Below are 16,089 nucleotides of genomic sequence, written 5' to 3'. Positions count from 1 at the left end.
CAGTTGAACCAATCCATTGGTTTTGCAAAATGATTCACGAATCATTTGAAACGCCACATGCTAGGAACATCTTTTGGAATTGTTGACCCTTTTATGGTACCAGGCGCGGATAAAGCGTCAAGTGTGAGTGATTTTCATGTTAAAGCAATGCAAATATGTGATTAGACATCCTGCAGTGCTATATGCACATGAGGCTGCGCAAAATCAAGCATTTTGGATGTTTGACGCGCTTAACGTGTGATCCGTTAAGTTGGAAAAAGCAAAACTTCGGTAGACATTTGCGCTGCGTTAACCAATCAGGAGCTTGCTCTCGTAGTGGCGTGATTATGACATAGCGCCTGTAGTTGGTGTGCTGAGAGGAAATCTTCCTACCGATACGGGACAACAGCTGTTTATCAGCTTTCCTAAAGCACATTATGAACCGCTCTCTAGATAAAATCTATGTTAGCCATTTAGCAACAAAACTGGAGTCACCGGGCAGACAGATGCCCCACCCATGATGCGAATCCACGTTTACTTTGAAGTAAATTTGACATGCAAATGAAGCAAATACACTCAAATGTTCAATTGTCTATCCGGCAAGCTGCATCTGGTGTGAACACCCCATTATAATAATAGTAGTAGTAGTAGTAATAATAATGATAATAATAATAATTCCTTTTATATAGCGCTTTTCTGGACACTCAAAGCGCTTTACACAGTGGGGGGAATCTCCTCATCCACCACCAGTGTGCAGCATCCACCTGGATGATGTGACTGCAGCCATATTGCGCCAGACCTCACACCACACACCAGCTGATTGGTGGAGAGGAGACAGAGTGATGAAGCCAATTATGATATGTGGATGGTTAGGAGACCATAATGGACAAAGGCCAGTGGGCAGATTTGGCCAGGATGCCGGGAAGGACATCCTGGGATTTTTAACAACGGGGCATCAGTTTAAACATCTCATCTGAAAGACGGCACTCACTGAGCAGTATAAAGTCCCCATCTCTATACTGGGGCATTAGGACCCACACAAACCACAGGTTGGGTGCCCCCTGCTGGTCTCACTAACACCACTTCCGGCAGCAACCTAGCTTTCCCATGTGGTCTCCCATCCAGGTACTGACCAGGAGCAGCCCTGCTTAGCTTCAGTGGGCGACCACGTGAGAGTTGCAGAGAGCTAGCTGCCGGCATTTCCATTAGACATGCACTCATAAACTTCCCTTTCCTTGTTCCCTTGGGGGAATCCCCACTGCCATTTTAAAGTGCATTGCACTTCATCAAGAGAATGACGGAAGCTCACATGGACATACTTTCAGTCCCTCAATTTTGACAGAGGAAGCAAGTCGGGTTCATGTGTCCACTCCAGCACCTTTATGTCCCAGAATGTAACGTGATTGTGACGTCACAACAGTGTAGTTTCCATTTGTTCAAGGGTGTAGAGCATTCCATTTGAACCTATTCAGATGTTCTGCCAGTCTACCAGTGTGATGTAATCAATGATGTACATCTGAGGGAACGAGACGGAGGGAAGTTAGCAAGTGAAAGACATAAAAATTGTACTTGAATGCAGTACTTGATTAGCTTGTTAAGGTGTGTTTAATTGGGGTTGGAACTAAACCCAGGACACTGGACCTCCAGTAATGAATTTGGTGACCCCTGGCATAAGGAGTTCTAAATTTTGATGGTTTATATCAGAATTGCCCAAATTTAGGGTGCACTCACAGTAGGCTTTCCGAACCATGCCCGGACACATTTCCTGGTTCATTTGACAAGTGTGAGTGCTCCGATTCAGGCGCAGTTCAGTTGGCCGGCCCTGGCCCGGTTGGATAAGGTGTGCCAAAGTGCGGTTCGGTTGGGCTTTGGTGCGGTACCTTTGTAGTGTGAGTACCGTCAGCAAACCTCCTAATACATGCAGCACGATGACTTTTATGATAATTTATGAGCATCAACAGTGGTGAATCTGATATCATATTTGAGTTATATTTGACTGCGTGTCACTTTTGTCCGAAACAACTTAAAATAATAGAAAACAATACAACAAAAGCAATGTCCACTGTGATTAATTATAAAATGCAGGGCTCAATCAGTTGTCTCAAGCTTGAGCTTATCTTTCTTCATTCTTCAGTGCCAAACCCACATCTTAAAATCCTTCCAACAACAGATGTATGTAAAACCAAGTCACTATACGACATTTTTCCCCCCCATTTCCTTAAGCTATTTTTAGAGCAAATGTATTCTGTTTTAGTTTGTTCGACTATGTTATTAAAGTTTTGTGTGAGAAGAAAAAGACGATCCATAATGTTGAGCATAGTTTTAACAAGACTAGTGATTCAACACGTTTGATATGTAGAGAGCAGATATAGAGTAAAAAGTGTGGTGAAGATTTTGCTGCTTTTGCAGTTTTTGCTTCTTAGAAGTTTCCCTTAAGCAAGGATGTGAAACTCAGTTCCTGGAGGGTTGGATCCCTGCAGAATTTAGTTCCAACCTTGCTTTTACACACTTGCCTGTAGGTTTCAAACAAACCAAAAGGACTAAGTTAATATGATCAGGTATGTTTGATTAGGGGTGGCATGGTGGCTCTGTTGTTAGCACTGTTGTCTCCTAGCAAGAAGTTCGCTGGTTTGAGTCCCGACTGGGCCAGTTTGCATGTCTGTGTGGAGTTTGCATGTTCTTCCCGTGTTGGTGTGGGTTTCCTCCGGGTGCTCCAGTTTCCCCAACAGTCCAAAGACGTGCTATGAGTGAATTGAATAGGCTAAATTGGCTGTAGTGTATGAGTGTGTGTGAATGTGTATAGGTGTTTCCCAGTACTGGGTTGTGGCTGAAAGGGTATCTGCTGTGTGAACATATGCTGGAATAATTTGGTCGTTCATTCTGCTGTGGCGTCCCCTGATAAACGAAGGTACTAAGCCGAAGGAAAATGAATGAATGTTTGATTAGGGTTAAAGCTAAACCGTGGAGAGCTGTGTAAATGTATTAATTCCTCACCCTCATGTCATCACAATCCTCTTTGTTTATTTTCGGGACACAAATATTAAGTTAAGTTAAATATATAAGGTATTTTGGATGAAATCTGAGGGCTCTCTCATCCTCCATACACATGTAGGTGTAGGTCAAAATCTTCTTGGTACTATCAAAACATTCGGTCTTAATACAATAAGCTGTCCTACCTGCCTGGTATTGGTTTTGTATTTACTTACTGTATTATAACGTTTACTTGCGTGTATGTATATTACGTGATGTTGTCTAGTGCACGTTCATGCAGTGTGGCTTTGGATTTGCAAGGTTGGATGTTGACTTTCAGTGCTATCAGGCTAACGTTAGCATTTTCCAAGAAGTGTAGAACCAAGAGGATTTGGTCCTATTAAAACGTTTGGTCTGAACAATACAATAGGCTGTCCTACCTGCTTGGTATTGGTATTGTATTTACTAACTGTACTATAACTCCCATATGGGACTGTGCAATTTCGGACTCAGTCATGCAGTATGTCATGTTGTGCATGCGCACTTCAATGTGCGTGACAGTGTATACATGACATCAGTACTCTACAGGACTGTTTGTTTTAGCCGACTAGGCCATGATCTTACTGATATCCTAATGGCGGTCGCTTGTTGTGCATTAACCTGTTGACGTTTATGAAAAAGTTCGGTGACTACAGACATCAAATAGATGCTCGTAAAACTTTATTTAATATAGCCACGGGTGTTTTTTCCCCAAATATAAGGTTTTATTTATTACAATACATTTTTTTTAATGGAAAACTACTGAGATTATATTACCAACTGGATCATTTGTTTTTGTGTGACAGGTTTTGTAATAGACATCGATTAAAAACAGGAGAGAATGTTCCATCAGTCCCTCGAGATCTGCTGCTCATGTCTGAGATGGTGCTGCCGCGGTTTATCATCACTATCATTCAATATCTGAGAGACGGCTACACTGAACCAGGTGAGGACACCAGATCACAACAACCATTCACGTTCTGTTCTAGCGCAGTGGGCCAATGAGAAGAGCTTGAAGGCGGGACAAGCATTGCCGGCTTTGTTTACTGCAGCAAGTTGACATGACAACTGTTTTTAACCATTCCTGAGCGCTGCATTTGTTGTTTTTAGGTACAAAGATGCGTAATGTGTGAATGTCTCCTAAATCTACGCATGCGAGGAACATTTTGCTGTGAAAACTGGTCGCACAACAACAATTTTATGCACTCGCACAAATGCTCCCAAATATATTTTGAGGTCGCATAGATAACATTTCGGGCGCACATGCAACCAAAATGGTCGCAATTTCGAGCCCTGAGTTAGGGATGCACCGATATGGATTTTTTTTGCCCGAATTTGATAACTGATAACTTTGGAGGCCGATAAATCTGAATTTTTCACAATGTTTAATATTTATACAGGGAACAACTGATTTTATTTTTAAAACTTCATAAAAGTTTGTACTGATCTTATGAACTGAATAGTCTACTCAAAGCAAAAAAACTATCATTTCAAAATTGCAAGGTGATTATATAGACCTATATTCACGATTTTACAAAGATCAGCATGCCAAAAATAAATTAATTCCTTTTCTTCGCATAGCAAAATAACATGCAACTTGACTGTTGCATAAAAAGAACAGGTTAAATAACAATAATAGGTTTAATTAACAAGCAAGTAAAATATATTTGAATGGAAATGAAAGAACTAAGAACTGAAACCAGCTCAAATGTTCTTGCATAAAACATGCTACAGTAATGTACATATGTACAAATATGTAATGTCCGAAAAAGCGTTTTGAGAGGTGTTTGGTCAGTTCAGAGCCCCGATACAAGTAAAAAGCTTGTATTCTAATTACTTTAGAGAATGTAGCATAAATACATCCCATTTGGCGTTTTAAATTCTTTTGAACACATGTAGGTGATCAGACAACACTTCTATGTTCGTTCTTGATGTCAGTTGTGGGAAAAATGATCGATAAAAGGTTTATGAGAAACCGCTGCGAGTTTGAAGATTTAACTACAGGCGCTGTGTGATGCGCGTGCATGCAAAGCGGAGTCAAATTTGTCCTCTGAGTCAGATTTTGATAGAACACCTGAGCATTGAGCACAGATGACTTTGACAAACGCAGTGAATAATATAAAGACAGAATGTGGCGGACAGTTGAGAACCCCTGTGCTGTATTCAGTGACTAATTCATCTCCCCTGCTGCTGTTTGGGCTGCTGTGGAGGCTCTGTCGGCTCACTATGTGTGTGCGTGGTGATAGCCATCACGTGCGCTTAACCATTATAAATATGCCGATCTAACTGAATAGAATCTTACATTAACAACACATGACAAGTAACACGTTGATAATAACAATTATATTAGATTACGAACAACCCAACAAGTTGTTTAGCACGTGTACATCGCTGCTGTTATGTTTACACATGAAATATTTTTTCCTGATGTGATTTAAACCAAAATACACAATGACACTGTATCAAACATATCTACAATAAGGAATATGGTTACTTAGTGAGTTATTAACGCACAGCAATACCACTCAAAGAAAGAACGAACTTTGAAGGAATAAACAATGTGAGGAAAGCTCTGTTATAGTGCACTGGGCAAGTCTGAACAAGTTTGACCCATGCATGCACGAGGCAGGCAGTTCTGTACAATTAATTAATCTATCGGCTTAAAGATATCGACCTAATTTTGACATCGGACAGATAAAAATAACGTTAAATAATAGCATTTATCGGCCAGTATGGCCGCCGGTATATCGTACTTCCCTACATTAAGTACAATAGAATAAAAGTCATGTTGAGGAACACAAAAAGAAAATGCCTGTTGATGTACATTTTAAGCCAGAATTATTAGCCCTCCTGAATTATTATGCCCCCCCCAATATATTTTTCCCCAATTACTGTTTAATGGAAAGAAGATTATTTCAACACATTTCAGAATGGGTTAGTTTTAATAACTCATTTCTAATATCTAGTATTTAGCTTAAGGTGACATGTAAAGGCTTAGCTAGGTTAATTAGGCTAGTTATGGTAATTAGGAAAGTTATGGTAATTGGGCAAGTCATTGTATAATGATGGTTTGTTCTGTAGACAATCAAAAACAAATATTGCTTAAGGGGTCTAATAATATCTACCTTAAAATGATTTTTAAAAACATTAAAAGCTTTTATTCTAGACAAAATAAAGCAAATCAGACAAATCAGAAAAAATATTACAGGAAATACTGTGAGAAATTTCTTGCTCTGTTAAACATCATTTGGTAAATTTTAATTTTTTTTAATTCACAGGAGGGCTAATAATTTTGACCTTAACTGTACATTAGTTAACGGTCATGTTGAGGAACTTGAATGGATTAAATTTCACGACTATATGACTAACTGTTGTGAGACTGGCTTTTTGAAAGTTATTTTGTTCAACACGTAAACTTGTTATGATGTCCTGGCAGAGTCGGCCGCTGACAGAGATCTCCAGAAGGTTCTGCAGCAGTTGGATCCACAAATCTCCTTCTTAGAAGAGCTCACCAAGATGGGCGGAGCCATGCGCACCGTTCTCACCAAGATCTTAACAGATCAGCAGACCTTTAAAGAGCTCAGCATGGGTATGTATGCGATGTGTTGGCATTGCAACATTTATACATCTATATTGTTCGTATAATTTCCAAGAACTGTTTCCAGTCATTGAGTCTCAATATTTGCACACGTTTTTTGTATTTATGCGCACATTTGAACTTCTCACGAAAACTTTCTGCCTAATTCACAAGTGGGTACTTGCATAAGTTTGTTTTTAAACTCTTCTGTTAGTGAATTTGGAGCCTTCTACATGAGCGCTTGCATGCATGAGGTTATTCATTCATTCATTTTCTTTTCAGCTTAGTCCCTTTATGGAAAGGTATGAACGCAGAATGAATGAATTTTACGCAGTGGATGCCCTTCCAGCCTCAGTCTCAGGAAACACCCATACACTCTTGCGTTCACACACATACACTACAGCTAATTTGAGATTATTCAGCTCACCTGTACCGCGTGTCTTTGGACTGTGGGGAAAACCGGAGCACCCGGAGGAAACCCAAGCGAACACAGGGAGAACATACAAACTCCACACAGAAATGCCAACTGACCCAGCCGAGGCTCGAACCAGCGACCTTTTTGCTGTGAGGTGATTGTGCTACCCACTGTGCCACCATGGCATCCGCATGAGGTTAATAATTTGCGTAATACAAGAAAAAGGCCTTTAATGATAATGAATGCCAAGTTTTGCTGTCGGAGGTGGAAGCATACCTTCCAACACTACCGTTTTTCTCGGGAGTCTCCTGTATTTCAGACCCGTCGCCTGCCACCCTCCCGTTTTGTTATTTCTCCTGGAAAACTCCCGTAATATCACCTAACACCTCCCCCCATGATCCTAGGCCTTTTGGTACAGTCTATCAAGATCACAGACTTTGGTACAATATCCGATCACAGCAGCTGCCCGAAACCAGGTGCATAGTACAGTTACTTGGCTGTTTTATTCAGACACCTCACGCCCGACACCTAGACATCTTCACCACTCCTACCCCTGGTGGTAGCCAGAATTTTTTATTTGCTATTTTATATCCACTTATGTTACTGGACCTTTAATTATACTTTATCAAATTTTATTGTTTAGTTACTCTTAATCCACCCTGTAATTAACCTTGGCCTCGAGGTTAATAACAGTACAACTAGACGGAAATGTTTAGTGAATTAGTTTAAATTGATTATTTTTGTTAGTTTCTGTAATTTGTCTTTCTTTCTTTCCTTTCTTTCCTTTCTTTCTTTCTTTCTTTCTTTCTTTCTTTCTTTCTTTCTTTCTTTCTTTCTTTCTTTCTTTCTTTCTTTCTTTCTTTCTTCTTTCTTTCTTTCTTTCTTTCTTTCTTTCTTTCTTTCTTTCTTTCTTTCTTTCCTTTCTTTCCTTTCTTTCTTTATTTCCTTTCTTTCCTTTCTTTCTTTCCTTCCTTCCTTCCTTCCTTCCTTCCTTCCTTCCTTCCTTCCTTTCCTTTCCTTTCCTTTCCTTTCCTTTCCTTCCTTCCTTCCTTCCTTTCCTTCCTTTCTTCCTTCCTTCCTTCCTTCCTTCTTTCCTTTCCTTTCCTTTCCTTTCCTTTTCACTGTCACTCCTAGAATAAAAGGTTGTTTTGGTTGTTGTGCCTTTTAGGACCTATAAATGAAAATGACCTTTGCTGTTATTACCTGTTCATTCACTCTTTGCCCATTATTTAACCACATTAAATAGTTAAAATGTACTGTTTTACTATTAGCTATTTTACTAAAAAAAAAGCAATTGCAAAACTACCGTTTTAAAGAGGACCTATTATGCAATTACGTTATAAGGGGTTTAATATGAATATAACCAGCTTAAAATGTAACTAATGGTAACGATGTATTTATTATATTTTTTTTATAATCAGACTTGTTAAAAACAGTCTGCAGAAACACTTTGATTGACATTCTCTTTTTGTACGTGTCATCAGAGGGGCAAAACCCCGCCCACTAGTGATCATCTCTCCCTCATTAGCATAGGACGTTAGTCTTTGTTTTTGAATCTTCCACTATGCTGACACATTTGACGCATTTGTAGCTCCGCCCTCTTTTCAAAAGAGCACAATCTCAATTAAATTTAAAGCGACAGTCACTAAAATGCCACAATTAGGATTAAAGCATAAACGGAGCTCTCATTTGGAGTCTTAATTTTAACATGTTGTACAGTTACAACCAACATGTTAGGGGAAAAAAAAACAAAAAGGAAATGTAAAAAAAAACGAAGCTACTAATACATTTTTAAATGGTTCAGACCTTTTCATTTTAGAATGTAACCGTGAGCAAGTAATAATAAAAGGGTTAGTTCACCCAAAAATGAAAATAATCATCTTTTTTTACACCAATAGGTCAAGAGGAGAATGTTTATGCAAAGAAGAACTATGAGAAGTATTTATTAGCATTGAAGAGCTCGGGTCTGGTGTCAGTGGAGGAGAAAGGAGCCGCTGGAGACGGGACATCAGACACTGCAGCAGGGGCAGGAGCACTCAGTCTACTGGGTAACACTGTTTCCTTTTTCTCCATTTGATTAACATATATTGATTTTCAAAGGGGAGAACTAAATTTTTATCAACTTTGGAAATGTGCTTCATATTTTTGACATCAACCTTATTGTTTTAGGAGCTGCTGCTACTGGCAGTCTGGAGGACTCCAGCAAAGAGGTAAGCACACAGACTGCTTGGATAGAAAAAGGTGACACAAAATAAATCAAGTGGTGTGTCAGTAGCTATGTTTCCATCCACCTATTTTGGAATATCACATTAAATATGCTAAATGGAAATGCCAAGATTTGCAGAAATTTTGAAAATGCACGATATAAAATAGGATCACGCACAAATAATATGTCTGATAAGACAAAATGCGTTTAATCTATGATTAAATCCGCTTCTAAAGAACTTCTCACGCCTCCAAAAGCCAATGCATGTTGAATGTTTCTTCATCTTTTTCTGAGGCGCAAGTAGTTTAGTATATAAAAAAAGACTCGTGCAGCTTCTCCTGCCACAGCAAATTCTGTTTTTCTTTTTGATATTTGGTGCCAATTTACATTTTTATCCTCTCTGACTGGAAAAGCTGCTCTATTGGCTATAAATCAGCGATATTTGATATTACAGTGAGTTTTATTAGCATCTTTGGATGGAAACATGGCTAACGTTGACAACATTGCCGCCTTTTGTTCGTTTTATCATCTAAACTGGTTTTAGCTTGGTTGATTTCTAGAAAATAGTGGGTCAACTGATGTTTTTGTTGGACAGGAGGATCAGGACGGGCTGCAGGGTGTGGGACAGAGGAAAAGAGTGAAGCTCAGTAGCAGTACCAAAGGTAGATCCTAGTACATGATGTTAAACAGCTGAAGACAAAATGATTAGCCCTCTTGTGAAATGTTGTAATCTTCTTCAAATATTTACTACCATGTGATGTTTATTGGAGCTTATTAATCTTATTTCTTTAGTTTGGCTGAAATAAAAGCAGTTTTTAAACAGTTTTTAAGAAATATATTATTTTCGATTGGCTACAAAACACACTACTGTTGTCCATTAACTTGCCTAATTAACCTTATTAACATAGTTGATCTAGTTTAAAATGGCACTTTAAGCTACATGCTAATGTCTTGCATAATAACTAGAAAAATATCATTTGCTGTCATCATGGCAAAGACAAATGGAATTTGTTGTTAAAATACCACAGGAGGGCTATTAAGTTTTACTTCAGTACTGGAAATAATTTCATCATCATCATCATCATCATCAAATAAAATAAACATGCATGGTATCAAAATGTTTTTGCTTTTCTGTTTCGATAGATCCATCCATAATGGACACGCTGAAACATAAATGCTTTTTAGAAGAGTTATTGTTTTGGACTATTAAGTATGAATTTCCACAGAAGATGGTGACGTTTTTGCTCAACATGTTGCCAGATCAGGATTACAAGGTATTTATTGCTCTTAAACGTATTTCAGTTCATAAGTGCAGGATTTAAAATTAACGTTTGGTTTGTTGAATTGCTAAATGTAGCTAATTTTGTTACATGATTTGCTTTTGAGAAAGAATTTGCTTGCGGCTAGTAGGTTTCAAGCTCTCATAAGTAATTCATAGTTACATAAGAGCATTGTTACAACTTGGGTGATTCAATAGCAATCTAAACATTGTGAGCAGTTGATGAAATGCTGTGAATTTCAGTTCATCAGATCAATTAAGGGTTTCTAGTCTCACTTAATTAATGGTAAACATTCACTTGTCCTTTGTTCGCTTTCAGTTCTGATTTAATTTTTGGGCACAACTTATGATGATTAAAAAATACACTTTTTTTCTATTTAAATAGCAGGAATGCATTCAGAATGAGAAAAAAGGAACAATTAAATGGGTTTTGTCATGCAGAACATGGAACATTCAAAGGAACAGAAAAAATGAAATCTGCGTACTTCTCACATACTGTTTTTCAAATACTATGAATTAAGGCTGTTGTGGTGAGGAAATTTTCCCACGGTAAATCTAGATGCTCACAATATAAAAGGTATCATCACCCCCACATATATTGTATGCACACAGTGTATACTTTTATAGATACAAATTTTAGGTAATATGATCCAGCCCTACTGCATTGTATAACTAAACTAAATATAATTGAAATCATAGTGTGTACAATCATCTGAGAATATGGATTCACTCTCAATACTTTTGTGTTGGAAATAATGAGGAATGGGAGGAATGTTTTGGGTTTTCATGAAAATGTAAATATACTTTAATTATGTTCAACAAAAAATTGGTACAACATATTATAGTGATATTTAGTAGTACATCGTGAATTAGTAAAATTGTAACTTTGTACAACCAGCCCATGATCTTTAAAGAGCCAAATTGCCTTGTTCACTTTTTTCACCCCTTTTATTTATTTATTTTTTAATAATTACATATTTTTAATATATTTATTGCATTTTAACTCAACACTTGGATAATACAGAAGTAACAACAAACTTCTCAGTATCTCACATCAATATTTATAACCTCTTTTCGTATTCAATAATCATCACATAACCAACTCCACCACATTTTAGAAACAACTTGGGTAAGTTAAATTGTCCATAGTGTATATGTATGAATGAGTGTGTATGGATGTTTCCCAGTGATGGGTTGCAGCACGAGGATAAAGAATGAGTCTCCATTCGGCCTCTTTACTTTCTCTTTACTTTACTCTTTACTTTACTCCTTTACTTTCATGGAGTAAGGAAATGGTGGAAACTCTCTCCACTGAAGACCATCCATTAGCCTACATTTTTAATTTAGTTTAAGCACAAAGATTTGGTTCAAACTATTTCTAAGTTCAGTTCTAATTTTCAGCAAATAAATTAACAATAATAGTTGAAGTGGTCAAAAAACTATAATTATTAAATGGCATATATGATTCATACGTCTCCAAAACCCAACAGGTGGACAAATCTAAACTTTTTTTTTTATTAAAATAAATATAAATACTACTACTACTACTAGTAGTACTAATAATAATAAGATTATACAAATGCAAACTGTCATGAATAAACAAAAAAAAAAGCCCCCCGAGGTGAACGCATGGAGGTAATGGTTTTTATATTTATGTAGAAAGTAATACTTTTTGTAACATTTTAATCTGTAATTTGTTTTCATATGTAAAAATGTTTGTGTAGTGCTGTACATCCTGTGTGCATTAAGCAATGTGTAAGCATTTAGACTTTATAGGCGCCTAACTAACACGCTTTGCGCTGGACTTTAGAGCAGCTTTTAGTTGGTCAATGGCGCAGATTATTTCAAAATGGCAACGTGCCAACAATGCGTCTTAATGCACCTCGTTTTCAGACCAGCACACCTACGAGGGCACAAATGGATTTGCCATTTAAACAAAGTGGCGCAAAACGTGAAAATTACAGTTGCGTTGGCTTTCACCCGACATCCTATTCACCCTATTCTCTGCGTACGAGTGGGCGCAGCCATTTGAATCATTTTGGCTCGAGACTTCCGGTCTCATTCACTTCCATTCTTTTGTAGTCGTTACAAACAGCTCGTTTTGCTGCTTGGTGTTGCAAACTGATATTTTTTATTATTATAATATTCTACTTTGTCTATATTGTCATGCGAACACTTGTTTGTAGAGTAAGTAGTTTGACCGTTTTCTGCCGTTTATTATTCCCAGTCCCATAGGCAGCTGAATCGGAAGTTCTAAAACAAACGCAAAAACGCACACACTTCTGCATTGAAGAATAAGGTCAATACTATACACTCATTAAAATTTAAAGAATTAATCAGTTTAGCTTGATATATACATAGATTCATTGATACATGTTCTGTCTGTGTAATCTTGATTTCCTTAGGGGTCTTGTTTTGTTACTTTTTTCCCCTCAGTATTTTTATTGAACATGATAGATGAAACATGCAATACAGAGCCTGTTTTCTCTCTTTTTAAGACAATAAACAAAGCCTGTCGCACACACATACATTTAGGTTGTATAAAAATATATGAATTATATTAAAATAGAATACAAATAAATAAAATTAAGTAAAAAGGAAGAGTTCTACTCATCTAAAATAACCGAAAGGTTCATAGTTTTGTTACTTTTCAATCAAATTTGTGCTTGCTTCTCCCTTGTCACAGATCACCTTCACTAAAACATTCGTACAACACTATGCCTTCATCATGAAGACCCTCATGAAGAGTCACGAGTCAGACACCATGTCCAACCGCATCGTGCACATCAGCGTGCAGCTCTTCAGCAACGAGGAGCTGGCCAGACACGTCACAGAGGAGTGCCAGTTACTGGACATCATGGTCACCGTTCTCCTCTACATGATGGAGAGCTGCCTTATCAAGAGCGAACTGCAAGGTAACTGAAGAAAGATACATTTACTGGCAGATCATCTAGACGTCTGGCTACATTTATCAACGTGTCTTTGTTCTGTCACAGATGAGGAGAATAATCGTCATGTGGTGGTGAACTGTGGCGAAGCTCTGCTGAAGAATAACACCTACTGGCCTTTAGTTAGTGATTTTATTAATATCCTATCACACCAAAGTGTGGCCAAGCGCTTCCTGGAGGATCATTCTCTGCTGCTGCTCTGGATGAGTTTCGTCTCCTTCTTTCAAGGTCAGTAACTGTCATGAACCATCATTTCCCTTTATTTCTTTCTTAAAGTTATTGTCTTTTTTTTTATTTTAGGCCAAATATCAAAAAATTGGTAAATCAAGAAGCATTTTCTAGACCAGTGTTTCCCAACCCTGTTCCTGTAGGCACACCAACAGTACATATTTTGGAATGTCTCCCTTTTCTGACCCATTAACTTCAGGTGTTGGAGTCTCTTCTGATGTTATAATAAGTTGATTCAGGTGTGTTTGATTAGGGAGAGGTTGAAAATGTGTACTGTTGGTGTGCCTTCAGGAACAGGGTTGGGAAACACTGTTCTAGACGAGCAAAATATAGTTTTGTTTTCAGACAGTCAAGATGAAATGAGGGTTTCCTTAAAAAACAGATCTGATGTAAGCAAAATAAGCTTGTTTTCACTTTGATATAAGATTATTTTGGTTACCCCATTGGCAGATTATTTCAGGTAGGTATTACTGCAGCCCGGAGACCTCCAAGTGGGAGGGCTTTATGCCACAAGTAGGTTGGGTTTAGGGTTTGGGTAGGTGTAGCAGATGTAAATAAAGCACAACAGGTTACTGTGAGGTTGAGTTTAGGGATGGAGTTGGTGTAGACGTTAATAAAACACAACAGGTTACTGTGAGGTTGAGTTTAGGGATGGAGAAGGTGTGGACTTTAATGAAACACAACAGGTTACTGTGAGGTTGAGTTTAGGGATGGAGTTGGTGTAGACGTTAATAAAACACAACAGGTTACTGTGAGGTTGAGTTTAGGGATGGAGAAGGTGTGGACTTTAATGAAACACAACAGGTTACTGTGAGGTTTAGTTTAGGGATGGAGAAGGTGTTGACGTTAATAAAACACAACAGGTTACTGTGAGGTTGAGTTTAGGGATGGAGAAGGTGTGGACTTTAATGAAACACAACTGGTTACTGTGAGGATGAGTTTAGGGATGGAGTAGGTGTTGACGTTAATAAAACACAACAGGTTACTGTGAGGATGAGTTTAGGGATGGAGTAGGTGTTGACGTTAATAAAACACAACAGGTTACTGTGAGGTTGAGTTTAGGGATGGAGTAGGTGTAGATGTTAATAAAACACAACAGGTTATTGTGAGGATGAGTTTAGGGATGGAGTAGGTGTAGATGTTAATAAAACACAACAGGTTACTGTGAGGATGAGTTTAGGGATGGAGTAGGTGTAGATGTTAATAAAACACAACAGGTTACTGTGAGGTTGAGTTTAGGGATGGAGTAGGTGTTGACGTTAATAAAACACAACAGGTTACTGTGAGGTTGAGTTTAGGGATGGAGTAGGTGTAGACGTTAATAAAACACAACAGGTTACTGTGAGGTTGAGTTTAGGGATGGAGTAGGTGTAGACGTTAATAAAACACAACAGGTTACTGTGAGGTTGAGTTTAGGGATGGAGTAGGTGTAGACGTTAATAAAACACAACAGGTGAGGTTGAGTTTAGGGATGGAGTAGGTGTAGAGGTTAATAAAACACAACAGGTTACTGTGAGGTTGAGTTTAGGGATGGAGTAGGTGTTGACGTTAATAAAGCACAACAGGTTACTGTGAGGTTAAGTTTAGGGATGGTGTAGGTGTGGACTTTAATCAAACACAACAGGCTACTGTGAGGTTTGGTTAAGGGATGGAGTAGGTGTAGACGTTAATAAAACAACAGGCTACTGTGAGGTTTGGTTAAGGGATGGAGTAGGTGTAGACGTTAATAAAACAACAGGTTACTGTGAGGTTGAGTTTAGGGATGGAGTAGGTGTAGACGTTAATAAAACACAACAGGTTACTGTGAGGTTGAGTTTAGGGATGGAGTAGGTGTGGATGTTAATAAAACACAACAGGTTACTGTGAGGTTGAGTTTAGGGATGGAGTTGGTGTAGACGTTAATAAAACACAACAGGTTACTGTGAGGTTAGGTTTAGGGTTGGTGTAGGTGTAGTAGATGTTAAAACACAACAGGTTACTGTGAGGATAGGTTTAGGGTTGGTGTAGTAGATGTTAAAACACAACAGGTTACTGTGAGGTTGAGTAGGTACAGATAAAACACAATAGGTTGGACTCCATGTCATGTGGAATTAAATAAATCAATGGTAACTCCAGGAGGTTTGTACTGCCCACCTGGATCTGACCAGCCAATTTGGAGTTGGCTCCAACTTTTTTTTATACCTTTTTTGATTAATTTGCTTGTTTTCATGAATAACTTTCATGAAATTGTTTCTGCAAACAAGACTATATTTTCTTTACTTGTCATGAAAAGGCTTTCTTGATTTAAGATTTATTATTTTTTTTTAGAGATTTCGACTTGAAACGGCACAACTAAGTAAGAAAAGCATTTTTGCAGTGGATATTTAACTTTATATATACTCACAGAATTGTTTACAACTTAAGTTGAGTTATTTGAACTTGTGCAGAAGATTCAGTTGTGGCACATTA

The 16,089-nt window shown here is 38.0% G+C and overlaps 1 protein-coding gene across 2 annotated transcripts in view; it reads left to right on the top strand.

Moving 5' to 3' along the window:
• Positions 1-16,089, top strand: part of ubr3 (ubiquitin protein ligase E3 component n-recognin 3) — a 151,766-nt gene that overhangs the window by 7,295 nt on the left and 128,382 nt on the right. For both annotated transcript variants that reach the window (XR_008838320.1, XM_056464685.1), the window contains exons 2-9: positions 3,795-3,934; positions 6,425-6,577; positions 8,879-9,028; positions 9,150-9,190; positions 9,782-9,848; positions 10,330-10,460; positions 13,152-13,380; positions 13,462-13,641. Coding sequence is in view for 1 of the 2 variants with exons in the window: in XM_056464685.1 (XP_056320660.1) it covers positions 3,795-3,934; positions 6,425-6,577; positions 8,879-9,028; positions 9,150-9,190; positions 9,782-9,848; positions 10,330-10,460; positions 13,152-13,380; positions 13,462-13,641 (1,091 nt within the window). In the remaining variant the exon portion in view is untranslated. The remainder of the gene's footprint in view (positions 1-3,794; positions 3,935-6,424; positions 6,578-8,878; positions 9,029-9,149; positions 9,191-9,781; positions 9,849-10,329; positions 10,461-13,151; positions 13,381-13,461; positions 13,642-16,089) is intronic.

The sequence above is a fragment of the Danio aesculapii genome, chromosome 9, assembly GCF_903798145.1.
Source record: "Danio aesculapii chromosome 9, fDanAes4.1, whole genome shotgun sequence".
NCBI classification, from domain to species: Eukaryota; Metazoa; Chordata; class Actinopteri; order Cypriniformes; family Danionidae; genus Danio; species Danio aesculapii.
Note: the sequence above shows the minus strand (reverse complement) of the source record. Positions and strands in the feature narration are given on the sequence as shown.